Below are 27,971 nucleotides of genomic sequence, written 5' to 3'. Positions count from 1 at the left end.
ATTTATGCACATCAATTGTATCAGATAATTTAGACACTTGTTTTTAATATAGATGTCCAAAATCATATAAATATAAAAATCTATCTATATATAATATCTATCTATATATAATAGGAGAAGAAAAAATGACACATGGCAACATTACAAATTTTCAGAATTTTAAATTATAAATAATTAAATATTATATAACTAATTAAATATTCTAAATTCAAAATTTAAAATAAAAATACACATGTCATATAAACTTAATTACCATTAAGAAAAACTTTAAAAACTTATTGTAAAAAAACTTTAAAACGGTGGATTAGTGGTGAAAATGGGGTAGGTTTTCTTTCCATTCATTTTTTAAATTTATTAAAAATAAACTTAAAAACTGTTTATAAAAAAAATAATTACCATTAAAAAATATTGTTAAAAACCATGGATTCATAGGGAAAATAGGGTAATTTTCAAAAATCTATATAAAGATTAGAAAAAAAGTTAAAATTTTCAAAAAACGAATTAATCTTTATTTCCGAAAAAACATAACTAAATAGACAGTTTTAAAACTTCTCATTAAACTCCTATTTAAATTGAAATACATTTGAATTAAAATTAAAACTTTACAAAAATACAAAAACTAAATATTTTACTTTATTTAAAATTTACATGAATTAATTGTATTATTAAATTATGAATATGAATAATACATATTCTTAGGTAAATATATAATAATTATGAGAGGAATTAATTTTAAATTCAAATTTATAATTTTTTTGAAAAAGATGAATAACTATCCCTATATAAACTGAGTAATATATCCATTTTTAAAATTCAAAAAATTTAAAATCTCTATAAGAATAAAAAAATTAAAATTACAATTTGTGTAATCTATTTTAAAATTAAAAACTTAAATAATCTTTATTTGAATAAAACTTGAATATAAATATTGAGTTACTAACTAAAAATATTATCATGTTTAGATAGGATAATACAGTTACTAAAAAAAAACTGTTTCTCAAAGTAATACAATAAAATAAATTTAAAAAATAAAGAAGACAATTATAAAATCACCACAACTCTCCCACTTCCCTAATTCTCTCACGCATGGACAGTTTTTTTTTCCTACCCTTTCTCTACTCTTGATATTCTTAATCTCTTTTTTACTCATTGATATCAATTAGTATTTTGCTTTTTATTTGAGAAGTCTAAGAATCTATATTTAGTGATTGATTTTGCATTAGTGATAATTGGATTTATTTTTTATTTGTTTTTTTATCAATCAATTTTTTTTTTTTTAAAAAGAATGAAAAAATCTCAAAATCAAGTGCTCAGTCATTGAGAACGCTAAAAAACTTCTCAATTTTGTGGATGTCTTTCTGTTTGATCGCAATGGTAAGAGAAAAATCACTTTGTATTATTTTTTTTCATATCATATAGTTGTGTAGAAGAAGTTTTCTTCTCTATTTATTTGAACATGTTTTGCTCCTATATACTCAATAGGTTTGAAGCTAATTTTATCGTACTGTAATTAGTTAAAAATTCATAGGTTTGTGTTTTGGTACTTGATATACCCTTTGTGAAATTTTATTGGATATGTTATTAGTGTTATTATAGCCTTTGTGCACCTCAATTGCACAAAATAATTTAGACACATACAATGTCATAATTTTTAAAAACGCAGTTTGGTTAAAACATATTACTTTCTTCCTGCTTTTTTTTTAAAAAAAAAAATTAAACACGGTTTCTCATCTTGAAATTCAATGAGGAAAATAAAATTGTAATTGTAATTGAGAGATATAACTTCAAGTGATTGTTTCGTACTTATTATGTTATTTTGTTATTTATGTTTGTACATTTAGATTAAAATTGGTTCATGAATTAATTACTTTGCATTATAAAATACAATATTAATAGTTTCAAATTTGTATATGGGTGTATTTAGGATTGTAATATTAATAATATTTAATTGCACTGTAATTAATTGTGTATTGTATGTTTATATGTCCTGTTTCTTAATTGTTTATATGAAATTATTTTTTATGATCAAGGAATAAGAAACTTATGATGAAAAATGGAGGAACTAGACCACATATGTCACTTGCAACCCCCCCCCCCCCCTAAGTATAAGAATATTATAAAAATGAATACCACACTTCCATTTCGAAAATGTTGTGCATGTCCTCCTTTGTTTTCTTAATGGAATTTTTTACATAGTTAAGTTTTAAAAAAAAATTAAATCTTATTAAGGAAATGAAATTATATTATCTTTATTATACGAGGCTTCCAAGGTAAAGTAAACAAAAAAATTTCATTATATTCTATATACTATTATTTCATTGCTTATACTGTTGTTTTTTGGAGGCATAAGGAAGAGTTACTAAGGTAATATTTAATGGACAAATTACTTAACTACACTCCTTTACTTACCATAATATCCATTTATCCCTACTTATTTCAAAATTTTCAAAAATTCCTTATTTACCTATGTATCCCGCATGTATCCCGTGCACAACGCTATGTATCCCGCTATGTGGAATGTATCAAACGCTATGTATCCTGTGCACAATGCTATGTATCCCTCATGTATCCCGTGCACAACGCTATGTATCCCGCTATGTGGAATGTATCAAACCTAATGTATCCTGTGCACAACGCTATGTATCCCACAAACATCATTTTTAAGGGATTTTTGGTAAATAGAAAACTAGAAGGGATAGAATGTTTTTAGTACTTATAATATGTGATTCGTATAATTTATACATATTTAATTGTATATATTATTTTATACTCTACGTTATTAAATGAAACATACATAATCATGCAATAGTGGCATAGTATTTTTACATGAGCTCCATGATAGGGGTATTTTTTTAAAAATTATTTTAGTGGTATATGCCGAATGAAATTTAGAATAACAAAGTTTATGCCTTCGTAGTTTTGTGCTAGGAAATACTACATATGATACACCACAAAAAATGAGAGCTAATAAATTCATTAAATTATACTTACTAAAACTTTTTACAATAAACTACACATAATAGGAGAGATAAAAAATTTCATATGACAACACCAATACGATAAATAAATAATATAATAAAATATGATTTTCGAATATAATACATAAATAATACGAAAATATGACTTTTCATGAATACGGTTTATATCGATATCGATTTATATGCCACAAATATGCATACCTTGAAAAATATATATAATCCTGTGGTTAGATCGATATAAGTTATCTACAATAAAAAAAAATGAATTCAAATAAATCTTATTTTAATCAATTCTTGATGAAATAAATTACATATTTGTTAAGTTATGACAACCTCCCAATAAAAGAGGAACAATAACATTCTAAATTGGGATAAGTAAACAATACAAAAAATAAAGTTATAAATTTAACTTAAATCATTATTATATTTTAAAATATCCGCACAACGTGTAGGTACAAATACTAGTTCATGAAAAAAAAATTGTTAAATGAGTTTATTAGATTCGTTGTTATTTTTGACAAAGTTATGATTGAAGGTTGTTCTTTATGACAAGTGAAATTTATATTTCAAATTTGAGTTTATTTCAAATATATTTGAATATTGAATTGTTGAAATTGGAAGAACAAAAGGAAAAAAAAAAAAAGTCAAGACATCATACATACAAGACTAAAATTTTAAGAAAAATTATATATGTAAATCAAACACAAATTTTCAAATAAAATAAACTTGTAAAAAAAATATTTACATTCAAATATTTATATCAAATCAAAATTTCCTTAATAAATGTATCCCTTTAATGCTTTAACCTTATAAAAACAACTAGAAGTAGGGGTGCGCATCGGTCGGTTTGGTTCGGTTTTAGGTGTTATTGGTTTGGTTTATCGGTTTTCGGTTTGTAAATACATCAAACCGATAACCAAACCAATAACATATTTCTTATCGGTTTTTGGTTAATCGGTTTATGGTACTTAACGGTTCGGTTTTCGGTTTAACCAATAAGAAAATACTCATATATATTATATACACGATAAGAAAATTGTCAAATAAGCCATATGATTTTTCCAGCATTTGGCATGAAAGTAATAATCATAAAAGTAACAATTATTTTTCTTGCAAGTTTAGACACTAGACACATTCAAAGGAAAAAGTGTGAAAGTAACAATCGTTTAACCATTAACAAAAAGTGTGAAAGTAACAATCGTTTAACCATTAACAATAAGACTAGTAAATTTAGTATAGTCTTATTGGGTTATCGGTTTAACCATTAACAAAAATTATAAAATTGGAAACCGAACCAATAACCCAATAAAAAATTTTGCAAAACCGTTTAAAAACCGTTAGCCCAATAACCCAATATCAATAAACCAATAGTGTTTTTTTCGGTTCGGTTTATTGGTTAAATCGGTTTTTGCACACCCCTAACTAGAAGCAATTTATTGATTTCCTTAAAAAAAAATGTATCCCTTTGGTAACACCATAACAAACATATGTGGGAGATAATTGATATCAAATTACAAATATCTCAACTTGTTGCAATTATCTCAATTGATCACAAGTAGTGCATAGTTTATTTCAATTGTCACTATAATCATAAAATGGATCAATATCATAGTCACATTCTCCAACCTTCCGCGATACGCATCCTCGTCGTATTTTCAGCTAATTTTTTTCATAAATTTCCTCTCTTTCGGAATTAATTTTCATCACATAATGATATTTCCACTTTATTTTGGATTTGGGAGTTTCACCTGTATTTTTAAGAAATTCAATCGTAAATAAGTTATGTAAGTGAGAAAGTGAAAATACTACACTATTAACAACAAGAAAATCGACCATTTTTATATTACCAACAATTATTGAATTAATTTTTTTTTTTAAAAGTTTATTTCTGGTGCTGCAAATTTAGGCTATGCTTCTCAAACCATATATAATTACTTCAATGTTATGTTTTTTTAGTTAGACTATGTTGAATATGTGGAGAATAATATATATGGGTAAATCTAATTATTATTTCCTCTATTACTAATCGGGAAAAGAGTCTGAAAAATACTTTAACTTTGGCAGAAATTGTTGTTACGATACCAAACTGTACCTTTTACCCTCTGCACTATTTAATAGTGTATTTTAAAAGTATATATATGTGCCCACGTGGACACATTACTATTTAAAATGATGAAATATTTATGATGCCCACGTAGGCACATATATATACCTTTAAAATATACTATTAAATAGTACAGGGGGTAAAAGATCATTTCCAAAGTTTGATATCGTAACAATAATTTCGGCCAAAGTTGAAATATTTTTCAGACCCTTTTCCCTTTGTAATCATAGCAAAAATTATCTTAGTGTTTTTTTCTTTCAAATTTTAAACTCTTTTTTTTTCCTCGTAAAATTAGATGCATTGATCTACTGTGAAACCAACTACTGTAACAAATACTTTTACCGTCTCAATTTATGTGGCCTCTTTTATTTTTGTTTTGTCTCAAAAAGATTAATATGCCTAGATCTTTTTATTTATTAACGTCCGTGTATACTCAACCATTCCTAGATCTTATTAAAAGATGAATTAATCGATGTCTAGGTAAAAGTTAGGGAAAGTTATGCAGAATAGCAAACATTTAGTTTATATAAAGTACTATAGCTACATTTTAAGAAAATTGTATATCGCGGGTACAATTTTCCCAATTCTTGTTATTTGCCTGATTTTTATAATTTGCATAATTCGCCTAATTTGAATAATTCGGATCCTAATAGTATAAATTCAAAATTTGCATATACTTAACCTAGCAATTTGTATACGATTTATGAAAAATTCATAATAAATTATCATGTTTGTATATTGACAAGCAAAATATACAAACGAAGTTCTGAAAAATTCTTAAATGTATAAATATAGAATTTGTATATACTTACCCTATTCGTTTATTCGCAAATAAAATATACAAACGGAGAAAAATATACAAACTACTGCCTCCATAGCAAACGAAACTATAACTATGGAGCCCAATTATCGAAACTATAGTTGTAGAGTCTTATTATGTCTTATTATGTTTGCTATTTCTAAAGGAAACGGGAGGACAATCTTGATGGATTGAAAGGGCTGGCTGTTAATGTTGATGGAAGTGAAACAACATGACCTTACCTTGTTGATGATTTCACATATATATATATATATATATATATATATATATATATATATATATATATATATATATATATATATATATATATATATATATATATATGATTTGAAAATAAATAAATTAATGAAGATTAAAGAACAAACCTATCGTGGGATAAAATGAATATTATCTTCAAGGACTTTCCCACAGTTGGAACAACATCTAGAATGTGAAGGGAAGGAAAGAAAGAAGCATTTAGAATAAATCATAAATAATGAGAGTAAATTAGGAATTAAACGATAAATTATTTCTTAATTTTTTAAATTGAACGGAGAAAATAAAATACATAAAGAAAAAAAGCAGCATTAGATGAGATAAATCTCACATTTTGTTAACAAAATAGTGGGGTTCACTTATTGACTGCACACAATGATCGCACCAAACTCTTCTTGAATTACCTAAATTAAATTCAAAGCAAACATACCATTGAGATTCTTAAAAAAAATTGATAATCGAATCAAAAGTAAAATTAACTCATAAAAATATATTTTTATAATCCATTGATCTTAATGAAAAAGTGGATCTTACTCACATTTTTCTTCTATCTCTGAGTAAGTTGTATCCTCTCCATACTTTATGTCTTCCTCAATCGTTTCTTCGTAGGTTTTTTCTATTGCGGGATTAATTTCCTTACTCTGCATGCACAAGAATATTATTGTAATTAAAACAAAGAAAATAACTTTACTAGATAGCTATTATTTATGCTTATTTTCCTTGTTGTAATGTATACGTGGAACTATTGAGAAGTTTATATGAGATAACATCATAATTTTTCGATTTAATAGAGTTAGCAAGATTTGGGGATGATAAGGAGATATCTTTTTCATTCCACAAGAGTTATAACTGGATATACTATTACTTCTTAGATTAAAGTTCTCATCTTTAGCATTATGTAAAACTTCGATCTCTGATTGAAAATTAAAGCTATTAGAGAGTGATCAAATCACATTTGTTTATTTCTTTAATTATATACCAAATTCTTCTTTCCTCTTTTTTAAAATTATAATTCGAAAATCTTCGTTTTCACAATTTTATCTAAACAAACAACATCAATAAATAGGGTTTTTAAAACGAAATAAACATCATAAAATCAATCGAACCAATAGTTGTCGTAAAAATACAAACCTTATGTCGTACCATAGTTTTGCCAAAATTATCTTCATCAAGGACTTTTCCACACAAATTACAACATCTACAATGTCGTAAAAAAATCATTTAGAATTAATCAAAATTTAAGTAAAAATTCATTAAAAAAAATCAAGAAAATAAAGCTAACTTACACTAAGTCACCATAACAATAGGGTCGAATAAGTCTTGCACAATAATCGCACAAATAATTGCACCAAACCATTTTTAATTACCTGAAAAACATACACATGAATCTTTGAAATTTCATTAATAGTATATGTTAAAAAAAAATCCATATATAATCAACATGTTGAAAGAGGAACAAGAATTACTAAAGTTCTGCGATTATAAAAAATAATTGTACCAATCGATTGAAATTTTCATATCAATTTTCGATCACGACTTGAATTATCAATCGTTAAGAACTCACTTGACCTAAATCAAAACCTTGTAGAATAATTAGAATACTTCACTATGGTTAAACCCTAGCCATGCCACAATTAGTGTGATGGAATTTTAAAAAGAATATAAATTTTCGAACCTATTACAATATAATTTTTCGATGAAGAAAATTATTCCCTTTTAGTGGATGTTGCTCCCCAACTGCCTTTTTTTTTTTTGTTACACATGTAATGGTGTATTTATAAGTAGGATTTTAGGAGAAACAAAAGAAAAGGCGTAAATTTCTAACGAAGAAAATTAAGTAAAATAATATGTATCCCTAAAATATACTACCTTTTCTAGAAGAAATTAAATTATGTTTAATACTTTAAAAAAAAATCCTAAAATTCCTAACTAAATAGTAAATATAAAGGAAAATAAATTTTCAAGGAGGAATCTAACTTCCTCCATGAAACTAGAATGTACTTTGGTACTTAACAAAAAATGAATTATTCTTTTAAAAAAAAAATTGTTTCCAAAGTTCCTTTCATAAATAAAAAAGGTAGAATATATATTCCTTAATTTTTTAATGTAAATTAAAAAGGAAAATAATTTTTCCAATAAAATAAAATAAAATCTGATTGTCTTCCATTCATAAAATCTAACATAAATATAATAGGGAAAATACATTTTCAAGAATGAGTCAAATTGCTCCCTATTCTAGAAATCATCCTCTTCGTTTCGTTGGCGAATTATGAGGAACTGATTTTTTCTAATAATTTGCTCAATTTTGCAGTACCAAGGAAAAAAAATATATGAAAATGGGCAAAAGCACAACAATAAGACAGGGACATACACACAAGTACAAACAGTGAGCCACAGTGATAAACACAAAAAGCAAGCAACTCAAATAGAAGTGGTGGTTCATGCTACTACTGAAAAATCAATGAAAAACAGGAAAACCCCAACAGACATAAAGTATCCAATGAATATGGATCACTGATCGTAGCAAACGATGGATCCCAACATCAATCTTGCAATTAACACACAAAAATGGAAAATGAGAATCACAACAAAAAGAAGAAGAGAAAGAAGGGGACTGAACAAAGAGGCAAACATTCACTCAAAAGAGAAATGGTCCTTACCAGGACAAAAATCGATGAGGAAATGGCTGACCATGGAGTTCTGGAGAGTTCCAAGAGTCATTTCAATTTTCACTTTAGCGTGTTTAGATATAGAATTTATTTGCTTTGTTTTTATTTTATTTATGTTGGGTCAATTTTGGTCCATCTTTTGAACATAGCCCAATGGGCATTTCTTTAATAAAAATGGCCTGATGGCCAAAAAGTGTTAAATTAAAAAAAAAAGTTGTCATGTTGTATTGTTAAGAGTCAATTTGATTAATTTTCAAAGTTAAATTAGATTATATCAATTTGATATTTTAAAACAAAATTTTAGATATTCAAAATATGTACATTGCAACTTTTTTCATATTATTATGATGAAAAAATACATTTTAAAATATTACTCAAAATTCATATTGTTTGACTTTCAAAAAAGAAACTACGACAACTAAAAAAGAAGAGAGGAAGTAATAAACGTAAATAAAAGAGGAAAACACATTGTTGAGAAGGTAACACTTATTTTCCTTATTAAAAAGAAATTCAAGAAGGATTGACATCCCTAGATATCAATACATCAAAAATATATAAACGTTTATTTAGAGCTAGCTAGTAACACCTTGTTTGGAAAATGGTTGTTATCCGTTTTATTGTATTGTTAGTTTAAATATAATGTTTATTTTGATTGTTACTTAATTTTATTGTATCGTATCATTTAAATCCATCGTTACATAACAATGAAAAAGTCTCATTTTGTGTAACAACTTATTTGATGTGATCGTGTTGTTATCCTAATATTTTTCTTCTTATTCTGTCTTTATTTATTATTTAATGATTATACTTTATCATTTACCCTTTATCCTACTTTTCTTGTAGGATTATTAATTAAATTGTTGGTGTGTGACATTATGTAACGACCTCATGATTTTTGATATATACGTTTAGTAAGCTAATTAGAAACAACGCTTGATAGACCCTAATTCTCTTTCGATACTTTAATTTTTCACAACTTAACAATGATCAACTTACACATGACTAGTAATTAAACCACTCTCTAACTTACTGTCACCTAATTCCAAGAATCCATTTTACATGTCACTAAACAAAAAAAATGTACACTTTTTCCATGACTTACCTAAAAAAATTCACAACTTCATATAAAGGACCTTTAACAAGATACATTCAAATCACTCAAAAAGCTCTCTAAACAAAAAAAATGGCCAGATCAGTTAACTCCATTTTCTTTACCTTCTTGTACATAAGTTTCATATACACACTTTCACCTTATGTCAATGCAACAACTTCACAATCTGATATTCAAGTTCTAGTAGCCATCAAGACGTCGATAGACCCTTTTTCAATAACCCCGGATTCCTTCCTTAGTAGTTGGGATTTCAACTTAGACCCTTGTGAGACAACTGGTGCAAGTTTCTTAGGCATTCTTTGCACAGTTCCTGATCAGGTAGACACTAATGCCACGAGCCGGATAATTGAGATTGATCTAGAAGGTGATGGACTAGAGGGGTTCTTGACATCATCTATCGGGAACTTAACAGAACTTGTTACTCTCAATCTAGGTAGGAACAAGTTCAGAGGACCAGTGCCAGAGAGTATTACTAATTTGAGGAAACTTACAAGTCTTCAACTTTATGAGAATTTTTTCTCAGGTAGTCTTGTTGATGACATTGGTGTCCTTACAAAACTTGAAACTCTTGATGTCTCGAATAACAGGCTATCTGGCTCAATCCCTTCCTCAATTACATCACTTAGAAGTTTAACGCGATTAGACCTGTCTAACAATGAATTCACTGGAAAAATTCCTCAACTCAACGGATTATGGCTACTCTCTTCATTTGACATTTCAAATAACCAAATTTATGGGAATTTACCACAATTCCCATTGAAGATCAAAACACTATCACTAAGCCACAACTTGTTATCAGGACACATTACCCCAGTGCATAAACTTAGACATTTAAGCACATTAGACCTTAGTGATAACAGATTTTCAGGAGGAATAAACAAAGGGATCTTCATGTTACCTGAATTAAGTCACGTAAACGTTTCAGTAAACCGTTTCACAGTGTTTGAGGTGGTAGAATTCTCTGATAAAAAATCACAGCTACACACGTTAGACGTTCATGCTAATCGTCTACATGGTCATTTGCCTGTGAACTTGGTTACTTACCCAAACTTAACAGAAATAAACCTTGGACATAACCTGTTTTCGGGTGAGATTCCATCAGAGTATTGGTCAAGACTCGGATTTTCATGGAGAAATCTCAACTTGGAATATAATAACCTGGAGGGATCGGTGCCTCGAGAGCTCAACAGGACTTTAGAAGGGGTTCAGGGAAGTTTTGAACATAACTGTCTCATTTGTCCAAAGGGATTGCAGCTATGTCATGGACAGAGGACAGCTTCAGAATGTCATGGAGGAGACCATAATTAGTTGAAAAATTACATTGCATTTTTATATGTTTTCCTAGTTTCCAATATAGTTTATAAGTTGCAGCCTGTTATTTCAATGAATAAAAGAGTAGCATCGAAAGCTCCTTAAATTTGTTAGTATAATTTATTTAGACACTCGAACTACAATATGTTCATATTGAGCACCTGAACACATGATGAACTGTTCCTATTAGACAGTCTTTTGACTCAAATGCTTGAAAAGCTTTTGTCTGTTCTCAAACGTTCATCACATAAATAAGTTAACGACTTAAAATATGTCACCTCCGTTAATTATATGCATTAGTCTCAATAAGCCATAAAACTTTAGGTTTACTCCAATTGAGGCCAATGTGAATATGTTAAAAGCTTTGTTTCCGAATGCAATTAGTGTTGATCGCACTAGAAGCATATATAGGAGATATTGAATTCTCTTGGCTTCTTCGTTTCTGCACTTTATTTATATTTAGGAATCCGTTGGTGAAAATTCTCACGGAGTATAGCTCACCATCCAAACATCTGATTGTAGGGAGACTTCAAACAACTAGTTGATTGAAATCAGCTCAGTTAGGGTGTCTTTCTTCTAATATTTGACTATCATAGACACCGCGAAGATCAACAAAAGACGAGCCTTACATGAAAATTCCAGCCAAACAATACAACATTTTTATGTCCTCTTCTGCACACATGGTAGATACATGTACATTCATATGTTCACAAGTTAGTACAGAATGAACATCATGCCCATTGCATCACTGGTAAAAGCATATTACGAATACGAATATGAACAAAAAGGGAAGAACAAACAAGAAGCATCACGAATCGTGATCAAGCTTTTGAAACTAGTGAAATATCAGAGTTAATACAAGAAATCTCTTCAACTATTTTCTCAAGTGCAATTTCATCTTTTAGTATACCTGTATGTGAAACTCCTTGTAACTTGATGACTTTAAGGTGTTGGTAAGTACTCTTATTTGATTCAAAACTCAACAAGCTTACCATATTAACAGTACCATCTCCATCCCCATACACAATCTCAGGCAACTTATCAAAATCCCCATCTGCATACAACAACCTCTCGGGAGTTTTAACCCCACAACCAATTACACAAGTGATAGGCACTTGATCAGTACTAGTTACCAAATTGTCAACCAAGGGCAAAATACGTGATGTATAAGGCAAAACCCCTTCAGGAAACCCGATATCCTTAAGGAATTCCGGGATGTCATGAGCTGAGTATGTAACATTAGTGGTAACAACAAGTGGTGATTTAGTGTTAAACACTTTCGGAGAAGGCAAAAGCCACATATTACTTTCAGAACTCCTCTGTTCTTCCCTTACGAGTAATGGATTAACTAAAGGCACACCAAGTGTGTTACCAGAAGCAAAAGTGAGCATTTGCATAACTGTTCCTCCCCATGGTGTGGCCAATGCTATAAAGTGTTTGATGTATTTTTGACTCCAGGATTTTGGATTCCGAACGAGTAGTTGCTGGACATATAAACCTCCTAAGCTGTGAGAAACAAGAATAACAGGTTTACCTCCATTTGAATTACTTGCACTTTCTATCAGTTCTTTCAAGTCCTCTAGAAATTTCGAACCAACATGACTTGGATGACCATCTGCAGCTAAACCATAACGAAAATCATATGGTGCTCCAAACAGATTTTCACCATCTCTATAGCCTACTTCTTCCAAAGCCTTCACAAGTGGCTCCATATATGCTGTGATTTTCCTAAACATGTTTAAAAAAAGAGTTACTACAAGGAATTTCATGAGTTATTGGTTGACACAGAATCGAAATGCTAATATCATACGTTACCAGTATGGCGTTATCATATAACGCCATACTGGTAACGTATGATATTAGCATTTTGATCAACTCAGGGAATTTCCAACACTAATAATAACGAATGACCAAAACACTCAATATATAACTCCCTATGTTTCATATTACTTAGCCTTGTTGACTTGACGCACTCTTTAAGAAAACTTTAATTGGAAGTGTATTTTACTAATGATGCTTTGGAACGCTAAATTTGACTACTACTATTTTATGTAGTTGCTCCTTTCATTTCAATATGATTATCATGTTTTTCTTTTTAGTCTGTTCAAAAAGAGAAATGTTTCTTTTCTTTTTTTGACAACTCGTTAATTCCAACTTTTCACATGGCATGTTTAAAACCACACAATTAAAAGACATATTTTTAGTGTATGACCACATGATTCAACAGTCTTCGTTACTTTCTTAAATTCTGTGCCAAGTCAAAATAGGACAAGCAAACTGAAACGGATTGAGTATTTAATACTAACAATTTGTTTAGTTGGAAACAAGTTATCCCGGGATTAATTATTCCAGAATAAGTTATTCCACCATGTATATGGGATAACTTGTCTCATCACTATGGTAAATATGATGAGATAAATAATTCAACGACTATCTAATACCTCCAACCAAACGCAGGATACAGTAATTCTGCATTTTATTCCAGAATTATTATACCTTATACCTCACACCAAACAACAAGTATATTTTTAGTATATGAAATGGAGGGAGTATCAAGAAAACCTCAAAACACAATGTAATTAGCTCATAAATAAATAAGTAGGAATCAATTAACTTACTGTAGATAAGGATGAAGATAAAGAAGGGATTTAGTAGAACCAAAATGTGTAATCCTAGTCTCAACACCAGGATTATTATAATAATCATCTAATTGTGTTTGATAATAAAGCTTCATCCTTTGATTAAAACACTTTGTGAAGGGTGACAAAAGTATACTTGGATCAAACCATATCCTAAACCAACCTTCACTATCTTTATTTAATGGATACAATTTGTTGCACAATAAGCTTGTAGACTTGTACTTTGAAGTTAATCTTGCCTCTAATTGGTTTCCACCAGCTCCTGGTATCAAGATTAGAGGGTTGAGATTAGTAGTAATTGCTTGGCAATTAGTGGACAACATTGTTGATATTATGAATATGATTAGGATTTTCATGGCTAATTAATTAACAATGTCAATGAACAAAGAGGAAGGAAAAATTATGTATAAGGCCATTGGTGTAAAATTAGTTTTGTGATTGGATAAGGATATGGAGAAACTTTGTTCCTTATATTTGTGGTAGATAATGTGTTGACGTTGTTAATAAATATATATACTATATGCTTTTGAGATCACCATTTAAATTGTTTGTAAACTTTTTTTACAAGTTTACCTGTTTTGGAAATAATTTAGACGTATACGATTAAGATTGAAAATTTGCATTTTGCATTCACTTTGTAACTTTTTTACAAATTTACCTATTTTGAAAATAAATTAAACGTATATAATTAAGAATGAAAATTTGCATTTAAATTGCATTAACTTTGTAACTTTTTTTTATATATAAATTTACTTGTTTTGGAAATAATTTAAACGTACACGATGAAGATTGAAAATTTGCATTTGATACGCATAGAATAAATGAAGTGACACCTCTCTATGGCAAGTATCACTAAAAAAAAAAAAATTCATTTTTTCATCTTTTTTCAACCTTATTTTTTTCTAATTAAAAAATAAATAAAGTCATGAAAAATATTATTTAATGCCTACATAAAAATATTACATATTGATATTAGATGCTCAATTTTCAGCTAAAAAACAACAACAACAACAACCCTATACAAGCATAAAGGACTATTTATAGCAGTTTCTATGCTCAATATTTACACATAACTTGTTTTTTCCAATAATAAATTTTCAATTTTTAAAAAAAAAAATTGTTGACATAGAAGTTTGCAGAAAATTAAAAATATTTTTATTTATTTCTATCATTAATACTTTTTCCACCAGCTAGCAGTCTAGTTTGTTATGGGTGCTTAATCATATTATTTCTATTTACTCCCGTTGCACTTTTACTACTTATCTAACTTTGCCACCCTTTAAGACATAATGATTAATGCGAGTATTTTATCACGATACTCATATTAATATTAATTGATGTATAATGTTAGGCTTTGAAAAATGATTTGAAAATAAATAACTAATGTTAAGGATAAAATAGAATAAACATTGTCTTCCTTTTTTAATACTCCCTCTATCCCAATTTATGTGACACATTTCGGATTTCGAGATTCAAACAAGTCTATCTTTAACCGTAAATTTTTCATATATTTTTTAAATATTTTGAATTATCAGTTATTGTGACTTATAGTACTTTTTATGTAGTTTATAAATATATAGATTTCATTTTAAAGAATTTAAAGATTTCATGAGCAAATTCTTAGTCAAACTTAAACTGTTTAACTCTCGAAAAGCGAAATGTCACATAAATTGGGACAGAGCGAGTATGTTAAAAATAACGAGTAAAAATGATAATCTATTTTTGAAACTGTAAACAAATAAAAGTGAATAGAGAGTAGTAAGTTTTGTTAAATCTCTTCATTTTTCTTTTTAACTTTTACAATTTAGCATTGTTTTTGCAATGGTAGGTCAGAATTCTCACTAAAGAGATCAAAATATGAAGAAGTAACCCCGCGAAGAAGCCAAAGGGGATTCAACCATGTATAAATAGTGTAATTTTCTACGAAAGGGGATTCAGATGAACCTCCTTGGCCCGGCCTGACTCCGCACTTGTGTGGTTGTATCATGTGTATTGCATTCAGTGAGTGGATGATCACTTCAACCAGCGACCTTGGCATCATCCCAGAACCACACATGCAGGTTCATTGACTATGACCAGCTTTGCCACCATACAGTGGCTAGTTTCAGGGACTAGCTAGCAGTCTTAGCTTTACATTCATCGATGCTCTACCACGGAGTTGGCATCGTGGAGTGCACATAACATAGGTCAGAGTCATGATGCAGAGCTCCCCCAGTTACATGTTCACAGGTGCACATTCAGTTTAGCCTTCAGGCCCAATTGCATGCAGCTATTGTAGAGCAGACATGCATATGTTTTCTTCCTAGAATAATCTTGGACTCGAGAGACATGTCGAGGAAGCTTACCAGGTCTAGATGACTCATTCCGCAGCAATGTGCATATACGTCTGATGATTCATAAGGCTGCACATACAATCCAAGATGGAATTATTATCCCGATTCTGTGAGGAATAAGGAATGCGAGACACCACCTCCTATATTCTCACTTCAAGAAGAGAAGCCAATTCCAGTAAACATGATGCAAAGAACTAGTCAAGAGAAACATTAACATGTTTAACACGTCTATCATCAAATTAAGAAAGTGCACAAATGAGTAATCAACATTCTCTGTATCAATGTAAATAGACATAGATGTACACTCGTCATTCCAGCATATATAACAGTAGTTCTAGTCTTCTAGAGGTAATATAACCCTATACTCTCGTAATGGTCCTCTCTGTGGTGATATATTCAGCAGATGCTCAAAAAGCTGCAAGTCTCATGCTGCTCAAGTTTGGCCAATCTTGTATTTTCGGGCATAGTGTTATGCCAGAAGCAAAAAGTTACGTGGAGCACCATTAGCATGAGTTGACTTCGCCTGATGCCAGAAAATCAGTCTTATTTCTTGAATCATGCTGCTCTCCGCAAAAATAGAGCCAACATGTAAGACAATGCAGAATCAATAGAAAATAAAGCAATGATAAACAGCCCAACTAGAACAAGTGCCAGTATTGCAGTCTTCAGCTGCAGCAAGTGGAGAAAGGGTTAGTTTTTACTTATGTATTGATCTCGACCAAAAAAAAAAGAGATGAACATTCTTTGAAACTATGCTTAATTTATGAGTCAAGCCCGTCAGTGCTAATCAACATCATTGAAACTAATGCTTAATTTATGAGTCAAGCATGTCAGTGCAAATCAACATCGTATTTAGCACATAGTAGAATCTCAAGAACTAAAAAATTTGGGTAAAATAATTTGTCCCTTCATCAAACAAAAGGGAAGATACTGTTCAATGTAAGATTTCCAACAATTAACTTCTGAAAGTCAAAATACAACAGCACAGAAATTACGCAATGCATGTAATTTTTAATACACCAAACCAAACACTGTACAAGAAATAATCTCGGCATAACTAATACAATATTACTAATATACCATACGCAGCACTATTCTTACACACCTTACCAAACGACACCTTAGTTGTTATCCTTATTTTCTAGCTTGTAATCCTTCTCTCTTAGTTGTATCCTTATTTTTAGTAGGCTTTTAATCCCACATTAGTTGGTGAACATCTTCCCTTAACTTTTGTAAGCCTATATAGAGGCCCTTAAGCCTTAAGGTAAATCATCTTGAATTTGAGTAAATCTTTTATATAAAGTTTTGACCTTTAGTTTGCTCCTTTTAAGGGTGTTTCTTCTTAAGAAGTAAGTGAGTCATCCTTGGAAATAGCCAACCAAAGTGGCCTCTTTTTCGCTATCGTGTCATAGCGAGGTTCCTAACCTCACCAATATTGGCACACCCCTGACGTTCCGGCATCACACATCCTTGGACTTCATTGAGAGAAGAAAAATTGAAGTTCTTCGCTAATTTTATCCTTCGTGTATGCACCTCTTCTTATTTGCACCTCATTTTTTGTGGGTTTTGTGGTTTTCCCCCTAATGTATACATCATTTTTATTTGCACGATATTATTTGTACTTGTTCTAATGTCACCTAACGTATGCATCATTTTTTTTTAATTTGCACCGTACCCATTGCAATATAACAAAACACTTCATATCTCAAGGACAATATAGGAATAATGTATATCAATGCCATTGCAGAAACTACCAAGAACTATAGAAATATATAGGTTCGTATCCTATTCCCTTTGTAGCATCTCCAACTCTTTTTTCACAAAGACGTGTCTAGTGGTGGCAAATGGGCGGGTTGGGTCAAATTTGGGCGGGTTGAAAATGGATCAGCATAAAATGGGTAATAATTCAACCCGCCCATATTTGATATGGGTAAAAATGGATTGGGTAACCAATTGATTGGATAAAATACTAGTTTACCCATATTTTTATGAGTAAATAGTACTCTACTTAAGAATTCAACATGGAGAAAATATTTTAGTCTTTTTTCAGATGAAAAATGTTGAAAATGCTTCATTTAGTTTTATTGTATCATAAAAGTCGAAAAAAGAAATCCTAACTTTTCAATATAAAATAAATTTATGTAATAACAAGGGGAAAATATTTTTAATTTCAAAGTAAATGAATAGTTGCATTTTAGGACTAAAACATGCTTAATGCACTTTAAGGCTTAAGCAATGTCAATACTAATACATGATTTGCTTATTTTACATTTTTATTTATTATCCAATATAAAATTAAACAAATATACAAATATAATCATAATTAACAAAAGAAATGTACATTTAAAATATATATTTTTGGAGGGCCAAAGACTTCACCTTTTCAATTATAGAGAATAATAGTTGGCAGAATTCCTCAACATGGTTGGACACTTTACTAGACTTCAGGCATATGAGGATATGCTTTGGTGGAAAGGCAACAATAGAGGAGAGTTCAAAGTGCATTCAGCTTACAGGCTGATAGATCAATCAAGCCAGCAGAGTCCCATCTGGCCTTGGAAACAAATATGGAAGTGTAGAATCCCACACAAAGTCTCATGCTTTATTTGGCTGCTAGCTAAGGAAGCTACCTGACTCAGGATAATGTAATGAAAGGGGGGATAACCTTATGCTCTAGGTGTTTCCTATGTGGGGAAACCTTAGAAACTGTAAACCACCTATTTCTACACTGCAAATACACTCAGCAGCTTTGGAGGATTTTTTTGAGCCTTAAAGGCATATCCTGGACTATGCCTAGGAGAGTTACTGAGGCCTTATACAGCTGGGAGGAGGCAGGTGCCCTTGCAAAAGACAAAACTAGATGGAGAATTATCCCTGCTTCAATATGGTGGGCAATCTGGAAAGAAAGGAATTCCAAATGTTTTGAAGGCAAAGAAAATAGTGTGCAAGATGTTAAACTAAACTGCATTTTGTTGTTATGTTTTTGGTATAATCAATTATACTCAAATGACACTGCCTCTATAGTTGATGTTTTAGACTCAATATAGAAATAGAGTAGGAGTGTCTAGAGTGCATTTGTATATAAGGTTTGAGTACAACCCATGTACTTTTGTGATATAATACAACGTTACCATTTTCAAAAAAAAATTATAGAGAATAATAATTAGTTCCATAGAAGAACATAAAAAGGAAGAGAAGTTACAATTTTTTTTTAGTGATATCATGAATTTTGAGTGAATAAAAGTTAGAAGGTTAACCCATTTGGCTAATTCATATTTTACCCATAGTTTACCCATATTTTACCCATGTCAAAAGTCACTCGCCCAACCCATTAAAATATGGGCGGGTTACCGAAATATGGGCTCATTTTGCCGGCACTAGACGTGTCCTTTCTCAATTAAAACTATGCCAAATATTCTGTTTTTGAGGTCGATTATGTATGTGAAGATAGAAATATGTTAGGATTCTTAGAGAAGGATCGAGTCACAGGACGATGAACAAGAAAATCTAAATCAATTGACTTTGACTTTCCCTTGCCTTTGTTCGAATTCCTAGATCGACCTATTTTTGTATATAACTTCAACTCATTGAAGGGAGACTGAAACCTTAGAGTTCAATGAAAAGAGAACTCCGATCTCTTGCTTTTTACTAAAATATGACTTACCGATTTATTCCTCAAAAGCCCCTTTAAATAGGAGTCTTATTACATCAATAGCAAGTCTAATTCTTATGAAAGTAGGAGACCTAAATCCTATTCCAAACTAATAACTATAACTTAACCTAATCCTTATAAAACTATGAAATATAAACCCTATTCTAGAATAATAAATAAAGCTACTAAAAATATAATTAAATACTTAATTTAAGGACTTCCAATGCATCCACAACAAAATACCTCTGATAAAAAAGATGATGAATTTCTGCTGAGGTGTGAATTTCCAAAGGATTTGGAAAATCAACTATTGTAATTAAATATGGATAGAGTCTGGATTAAGAGAGTTGACGAAGCTAGTGAGGTGAACATTAAAAAAGGTCGAAAAAATGGGATAACAGTATTATTCCTTTTTGAATGTGAATATAAAAGGCATTGATAGCTGAAAAATGGTGCATACATTAGGTGCCAAACCCAAAAGGTAATAGGATAGGTGCAAAACAGAAAGTCGTATACACTAAGGACAAGTCGTAAAAAGAAATAAAAAACATATAAAAATCAAAGAAACAGGACATACATTAGGGTGCAAAATGCAAAACAATCAAGCATGCCCCTCACTCCCATGGATGCCTCTTACCTCAGGCGTGTGCCATGCATGCCTGCACGCCATTGCACTCCATGGTTGCCTTGTACACTTGGCCCCACCCTTGGCCATCTCATGGACCTTAATTTTGGTGTTTGTAGTGGGTTGTGAAAATGTACAAGAGCATTTCATATTATTGTATTGAATCTAAAACAAAAGTTACATTGCTTCTACATGTCAAGTTCAATAGCTAGCCCTATAAAGGCCATTAACTATATTTAGCATTTGTGATTTTGTCTTGATGACCAAGAGTTGAGTATCCTGAAGTAACAAGCCAAATGTAATGTAGAGCTGGTTACTCCAGTGCACTAAGTACACAGAATGATAACAAGTGGGTGTAACACATTATCAGCACATTGTATTGGGCTATTGGCCACATACACACAACAGAAGGTAAATGATAATTACCAAATAGAAAGAAAAGGTTTTACATACTAACCGTGCTTTGAAATCCAGGCCACTCTATGTACTTCAGCTGACTTGGCTGCTCAACCAAGAATTCCAATATAGATTTTGCAGCCCTGAGTCATTAACAAATAAATATTTTCAGAACAGTATCAATACATCATCAAAAACATTTCATCTAGTTAAACTTTCACAATTCATATTATTAGAGGATCTTATAATAACATGGTGCAGCTCCAGATTACCAAGTACATGACCTTAGATAGGGGGTGTGGAGGTCACGTATTAGGGTAGAAGGCTAGTAGGTACGGAGTGTTGTCTTGCTTTTCGAGGGGTTTAGTCTTATTCTTATAGTGTCTTGCTTTTGATTCCGTCATCATCTGTTGTTTAGGTTATCGCACTATTTTGTGGTTGTTATTGTTTCCTTATTAGTTGTTTAGTTTTCTTCACAGTCGTTTTCACTTTTTCATACCTACTTTGATATTTTGTACTTGAGCCGAAGGTCCTCCGGAAACAACCTCTTTACCTCCACAAGGTAAGGGTAAGGTCTGCGTACAATCTACCCTCCCCAGACCCCACTTGTGGGATTTCACTCGGTATTTTGTTGTTGTTGTAGAGGACCTTATAATATCCAAGCAAATAACAACAACATACCCAGTTAAATCCCACAAGTGGGGTCTGGGGAGGGTAGAGTGAACGCAGACCTTACCCTACCTCGTGGAGGATAATATCTAAGCAAATTATTATTAAAAAATGGATATCAAAGCCAAGGAGAAAATATTGGAGAAACTAGTAAAACCTCGAGTCATCACATCAAGATACAGAACTTCATCAAAAGGAGATCTCATATAAACAAGATCTCAAAACCTATTTCTCAATGGAAATTGAAGAAATAATTAATTTGATAAAGGGATTTGAGGAGCTTGTAGCTCCAGAAAGTTAATATTGGTCAAAAGAAAAGGTCTAATATTAGGTAAGTTGATATCTTTTCTCTCACCTACCTATACAATTTCACTTGCAGAAACTATGTTATGCATCAAGTTAACACGCACATACTGTAATTGACGTACCGGACAGCTTGCTTTGTAGCATTTATCCAAAATGGATCCTCATCATCATTGACACTAGATTGATAGTTTCTTTCTACAAATGAAGCACATTTGACAGCACGACCAGCAAGAGACAAATGCGTAATGCTTCTACCAGGAACCTGCAAATACCAAAACTCCAGTTTAAGATGTATTATCATCACAACAAGATACCGAGCGTAATCCCACAAGGGGGGTTTGGGGAGGTTAGGATGTACACAGACCTTACCCCTACCTTTGTGGGGTAGAGAGGTTATTTCTGGTAGACCGTCGACTCAAGTAATCAAAGAAGTATTCAAAGGAAAATAACAACAGTAAAATAGCAAGATGAACAAAGCAAATGAAGAAACAGGTGTAGTAAAAATTGAAGAATAAGATACTACGAAAATACTAACTAATACTACTAAATAAGAAAAGAAGAAATACTACATAAACCTTTCTAGACACAGGCTGAACGCAATCAGGACTTTTGAGTGTGCTCCTCTTGTAACTCACAATATGGGACGGCAATCTTGGATAGACTCCATGAATTTTGGGGCAGAGTACACCTGATGTAAATTGATTTTTAGGAGATTCACAGAGTTGTTTTAGATTAATTGAAGCCACAAAGAACCGAACTACATATGTGCAATGGAGAATGGAACCTGTAACCAGATCCGAACGCCAGCTGGAAATACTGACCATCTCAGTGATTTATCACAATGTTAGACACTTGCTCACTTGCACCGGGCAAAAGTCTCTGAACAAGTGTATGAAGACTGCAAAAAGGGGTTGCAACAATGAATCATCCGACATCAAAAGGGACATAGTAATGGTACTCATACAGCTGAAAAGTACAGTCATGCAGTGATCTATAGTGATGAATAATGGCATTGAAAATGTGTTACATCAAATAAAGAACACTTTTGAATACCCTTCGTTTTTTTGAATAAGAGAACTCATATTGCAATCAAAGATGATTCATACAATTACAAGTTATGCAACTTAACATCATACAGCAATGTGCGAACTTGTTAACTTATTTAGGGACAACAAACAAAAGTAGCCAAAACCACAGATATGCATACACAACACAAATATACTGAATAGTGGTAGCAAAGGGCAGGTTGGGTTGAAAACGGGTTATAACTCAACCCATCCACTTCAAAACAGGTAAAAGTGGGTCAGTGAAAACCCGTCTGGCCAATTTTACTCATTTTACATGGCACATGAGTAGGAGTTGAATTTAATATTGATTATGGTTTATTTACTAACATCAATTTTGAGTAGGAGTTTATGTGAGATAACTAATTTTTGTAATATATTTGTTAAAACACGATTTATGTCCTTGCTATCATAGTGGTTATCTCATAGGTTAATTACAGTGTTAACTTAAGCCCCATTAGACAATATGAATTGAACTTGTGCAAGTTAAATCCAATGTTAGATATCTAGTCCTAAGACAAAATTTTGAGCCAACGGCGTCTAACTAGTGAAATCGAGAATTTATGAAATAATCTTAAGTTCTCTAGTTGGTCTTCCCCTAATATCCATTACCCAATTTTCCCTTCCCTACAACTCTTAAATCTCCTTTCACATATCCTCTCAAATTTCCCCAAAATACTCTCTCAATCTCCGAAATTGTTCAAAATTAAATAGCTTCAGACGAAAAAGAAACAAAAGTCAGCTAGCTTGCTACTAAGGCAACATCATTACAAAATTTAATCAACTTCAATAATTAAGACCTCTCTCTCTCTCCTTCCCTACCCTTATCCTTCCTTACGAAGCACCAATTACAACATCCCTACCATTTTTTTCTGAGGTTTCAACAACACCCATCTCAATTTTTTCCCCTCGAATTCCTAGGGAAATCATTTACACCTAAAATTACTTAAATAAACACACCAAAAGAAGAAAATTTTAATGACATTATTTCGCAAACAAGGCAGAGTATGGAAGCAGAAAAAAATAGAGTGTTTGAATTGTAACACAAAGAGATTAGGGTATTTGTATTTGGCGTGAGAGAGATACAAGAACTTACAGAGCCGGACCGAGGTAGAGACAGAGTGGTGTCGACTGTCGAGCAAGAAAACATGAGTAACTGACTGTAATATGGGTGTTAAAGTGGGTCGGAAATTAATATTTGGGTTGCATTGCTTATTGCCCACCCAACAAGGGACTAAATAAATGGAAAATTACCTAAACATACGACTTATTATATCATATTCTCTAAAATTTCTTATCATTTGAAAAAATTACAAAAATTGCTACTCTCTTCTATTCTCGGATACATCACTCTATGCAATGTATCAATCAGATACATTATTTTTACGCGATGTATCAAACCGTACATGATATATTGGAACACTAAGTGATGTATCCGAAACTGAGACGTGATGTATCGAAAAAGAGATTGAGGGATGTATTCAAAATTGGAACATGATGTATCGAGACGTTTTGGGATGTATTCGAATTCCACCAAATTTAAGTGATTTTTGTAATTTGGAAAGAGTAGGGATATGATGTAATTAACTCTTAACATTATGGAATTTGTGTGAAATTCTCATTATAAAATTTGATAAGTAAATTTCATAAGTACCCAATTTTTAAAGTTTGTCATCGGATAATATTTTAGGAACTTTCAAAAATAGCAAAGATTAGAAATATTATTAGGTCTAATAGCTAATATTTAATTATGATTCGTAGCTACATGTTAGAACGGGAGAGGTGAGCGAGAGAGCGAAGAGAGGAGAAAAAGGTGAAGTGTAATTGTATATATGCTAGACAATGTATATAACTAGTATGTATATGTATGATGTATCAATGAATGCAATTGTATTACAAATATAATTTGTATCAATGAATATAATTATATTAATCAATAAGATGAATTCAATTGTAATAGTGAGTGCCACTTTTATATATATATATATATATATATATATATATATATATATATATATATATATATAACTATTTGTTGCCTTGAGAAAGTTATCATGTGTATTTTTATATTGACTGTTAACATGAGAAGGTTATCATTTGTTTTTGTATATTAGTTGTTAATATTTGTATTTATATTGAGAGAAAAGGGATGAGGCGAGAGAGAGGGGACAGAGATAAAATGAAGTATACTATTCCATATCACTATTAAATTGAAGTATTCTTTAAGATTATCTATTGACATCTTCAAGAATTCAATGACCATCTTAATGGGGTTACAATATATAACAAATTTGTTTATTAGAATAGCTTGGTTGAATTCAGACGACTCATCTTCTATTGACTCTGAGCTTGTATTTTTCTCTTAATAATCGAGTGATGTCAAAGAACTGAAGGTCTTATCTGTGCATTCATGTTTTCATTGACTTTTTTCTAATGAAAATTTTGACTCAATCATTTCATATTTGATATGTCTAAGATCACAATATTTAAAATAATACTTTTAATTGTACGTGTAGAAAGTTTTTTTTTTTTTTAACTTACGCGTCAAGTGAAAATGACGAACCTCTTCCCTCATACAACCCCCCCCCCCCCCCACCACCACCACCACCACCTCAAAAAATGACTTTTGCAACAGTAGAAACTAATGTACACTCCTAATTATTTAGACGTGTAACTAGTTTTCCTCTAAACCACTTTAATTAGAACCTACTATCCAAGCAACTTAATTAAAGAAGTAAAATAGCTAGTCTTCAAATTAAAGACAACAATGCCTATATTGACATATGTAAACTCCATGACCAAAAAAAGTTTATTTATCTATATATAAATTAAACTCTATGATATAATTACTACTAATTAGCTTCATTTTAAAACATGCAAAACCATTCATGCACATAAGCTGTTTAAAGTCGGCAATTTTTCTAGCAAGCAAAGGTACTAGAATTGATCATTAATTAATTAATGCTTAATTATTTCTTCAATTATTTCCTAAGTTTATTGCTTGCTGCTTCTTCACATTCTGCCAGCTCTTTCAAAAGTCAACCCCAACTTATTTCACGATAAATTAAAGTATACTTATGAGTTTGACTAATATTTATGTAAAATATATTTACACTATCAAATCATCTTTACTTGATATAGTTGGTAATATGTTAATCTATTTTATACGAAGGATAATTACCTATAAATATTATTTGAGTGACTTGATAATGTAAAAAAAATTATACCATCAGATACATAGGTAAACCTTTTTATTTTATATGACACTTTTTATTCTTAAGTTCGTTTGATTGTGGGATAAAGATAACAATCTTAAAATAAAATGTGAATAATTTTATCCATCATTTGTACTAAAATGATGAAATTTGTTATCACATACGGAAGGTGAGATAGTTGGTTCCATGGGATATTCCATCCTGCATACCAATGACAAGTTCTTGTAATAAAATTGATATTTTTTTATATTCGAAAGATGCAATGTCATAAATTTTTCATTAAACTCTTAATGACATTTTATAGTTACGAAAAAAATCATGACATGCTTATATTTAAAATGATACATTAAAAGATCAGTGGTGGATCCTCGAATGCAAGTTATTTAGTTCATGAGAACCCAATAATTTTAGTTCAAACTATATATATACAACAACAATGACAACAAGTTTAATGTGATCCCACAAGACACATGAGAGTCTACGAAGAATAATGTGTGTATTCAAACCTTAATACTTTATCCCTATCTTGTGTGCGGTAAAAAAATTATTTCCTATATATATATTTAATTGTATAACTAGTTATTATTAGATATTTCAATATAAAATGAGTTGGTACCTAGGGAGCATTCTATATAAGTACCCCTTCATCAATTCTCTCAAACATTTCATTCTTCTTTCCCTTTCCCATACCCTTCAAATAAAAATAACGAAATCGAGCACCTCAACGTACATTTCACCTTCTCCATACGATGAAGGTGATGAAAATCTTAATATCCCTCACCATCACCATGGCGTTCGCCATAACTATCATCACCACCACCACCACCACTACTGATATTACGGGGGACAAAAAAGCACCAATTCCCACATTGCCCCCGTTGAAGAGAAAATTAGTAGCAAGTCGTTTTCTCGCGGAACAAGAGAAGCCAAAAAATCCTAGAGCAGCCGATCACTGCCACAAGGATAACGAAATATGTACCACTCTTGAAATTGGCGGTACAAACACAACATGCTGCAACAATAAATGTATCGATCTATTGTACGATGACCATAATTGCGGTGCATGCAAGAAGAAATGTCCGTTTACGGAGACTTGTTGTAGGGGTGAATGTGTAAATTTGTCTTTTGATAAAAGGCATTGTGGATATTGCAACAACAGGTGCATGACAGGTGGATATTGTTTTTATGGAATGTGTGATTACGCCTAATTTGGTAATTTAATTTAATGTTTTTTATAATATAAAGTTCGTATTATTATTGTTTATGTTGAAAATAAACAACCACATTTGAGATATTTATAAGTGGTTGACGTCTCTCAAGAACATCATACATTATATATACATGATTATTTACGATTAATAATGATTCATCATTCAAATATTGATGTACTAATTTCAAGGATTGATTCTACGATATGAGTTTGTATACTCATGATAAGTCGTTTTTTTTTTTAACATTTGTTTTGTGCAATGAGCCAATTTTGTGCAATTTTAGAATATGTATTTTTGGTGTTATTTTTTGTGACTTTTTTTTGTTCACAAATTTAAAGTTAATATTACTAAGATTGTTTATCTATTTGTTAGTTGTTGTTGATGAATTTTAGTTTATTATATATTGTTTGGACGAGTTTGGCCTAATGGGGATGGATCTATAGAGTTACGAGTTCACTCGAATGTATAATAATTATATATATTAAAAACTTCATAAAAAGGATACAAAGAGTAGATTTAGAACATTGTTAATCAAATAGATTTAGGTGAAATTTCAAAACAAAACTCCTGAAATTTAAATTGTTAATTCACATGTAGTGATAGTGTGTTATAA

The 27,971-nt window shown here is 30.9% G+C and overlaps 5 protein-coding genes across 5 annotated transcripts; 2 read left to right on the top strand and 3 right to left on the bottom strand.

Annotated features, from left to right (window-relative positions):
- Nucleotides 1–6,267: 6,267 nt before the first annotated feature.
- LOC125831729 (uncharacterized) lies at nt 6,268–7,514 on the bottom strand. Its single transcript, XM_049510916.1, has 5 exons — nt 7,444–7,514; nt 7,289–7,355; nt 6,696–6,798; nt 6,489–6,561; nt 6,268–6,325 (listed from the first exon to the last, which is right to left on the bottom strand). The coding sequence occupies exons 1-5, from the start codon at nt 7,512–7,514 to the stop codon at nt 6,268–6,270; spliced, it is 372 nt and encodes a 123-aa protein (XP_049366873.1).
- A 2,495-nt stretch (nt 7,515–10,009) lies between these two features.
- Nucleotides 10,010–11,354, top strand: LOC125831709 (leucine-rich repeat receptor-like serine/threonine-protein kinase BAM1). The gene has a single exon (XM_049510894.1). The coding sequence runs from the start codon at nt 10,010–10,012 to the stop codon at nt 11,243–11,245; it is 1,236 nt and encodes a 411-aa protein (XP_049366851.1). The 3' UTR covers nt 11,246–11,354.
- A 687-nt stretch (nt 11,355–12,041) lies between these two features.
- On the bottom strand, nt 12,042–14,372 carry LOC125831706 (lecithin-cholesterol acyltransferase-like 1). The gene is made up of 2 exons (XM_049510891.1): nt 13,867–14,372; nt 12,042–12,976 (listed from the first exon to the last, which is right to left on the bottom strand). Exons 1-2 carry the CDS (start codon nt 14,241–14,243, stop codon nt 12,070–12,072), a joined length of 1,284 nt encoding a protein of 427 aa, XP_049366848.1. The 5' UTR covers nt 14,244–14,372; the 3' UTR covers nt 12,042–12,069.
- A 1,991-nt stretch (nt 14,373–16,363) lies between these two features.
- On the bottom strand, nt 16,364–22,785 carry LOC125831725 (uncharacterized). Its single transcript, XM_049510911.1, has 5 exons — nt 22,653–22,785; nt 22,444–22,556; nt 21,991–22,130; nt 20,955–21,036; nt 16,364–16,889 (listed from the first exon to the last, which is right to left on the bottom strand). The coding sequence occupies exons 1-5, from the start codon at nt 22,690–22,692 to the stop codon at nt 16,776–16,778; spliced, it is 489 nt and encodes a 162-aa protein (XP_049366868.1). The 5' UTR covers nt 22,693–22,785; the 3' UTR covers nt 16,364–16,775.
- Nucleotides 22,786–26,896: 4,111 nt separating this feature from the next.
- Nucleotides 26,897–27,355, top strand: LOC125831475 (stigma-specific STIG1-like protein 2). The gene has a single exon (XM_049510657.1). It carries the CDS (start codon nt 26,897–26,899, stop codon nt 27,353–27,355), a length of 459 nt encoding a protein of 152 aa, XP_049366614.1.
- Nucleotides 27,356–27,971: the final 616 nt, after the last annotated feature.

The sequence above is a fragment of the Solanum verrucosum genome, unplaced genomic scaffold (assembly GCF_900185275.1).
Source record: "Solanum verrucosum unplaced genomic scaffold, falcon-dt-bn FXZP01000049.1, whole genome shotgun sequence".
NCBI classification, from domain to species: domain Eukaryota; kingdom Viridiplantae; phylum Streptophyta; class Magnoliopsida; order Solanales; family Solanaceae; genus Solanum; species Solanum verrucosum.
Note: the sequence above shows the minus strand (reverse complement) of the source record. Positions and strands in the feature narration are given on the sequence as shown.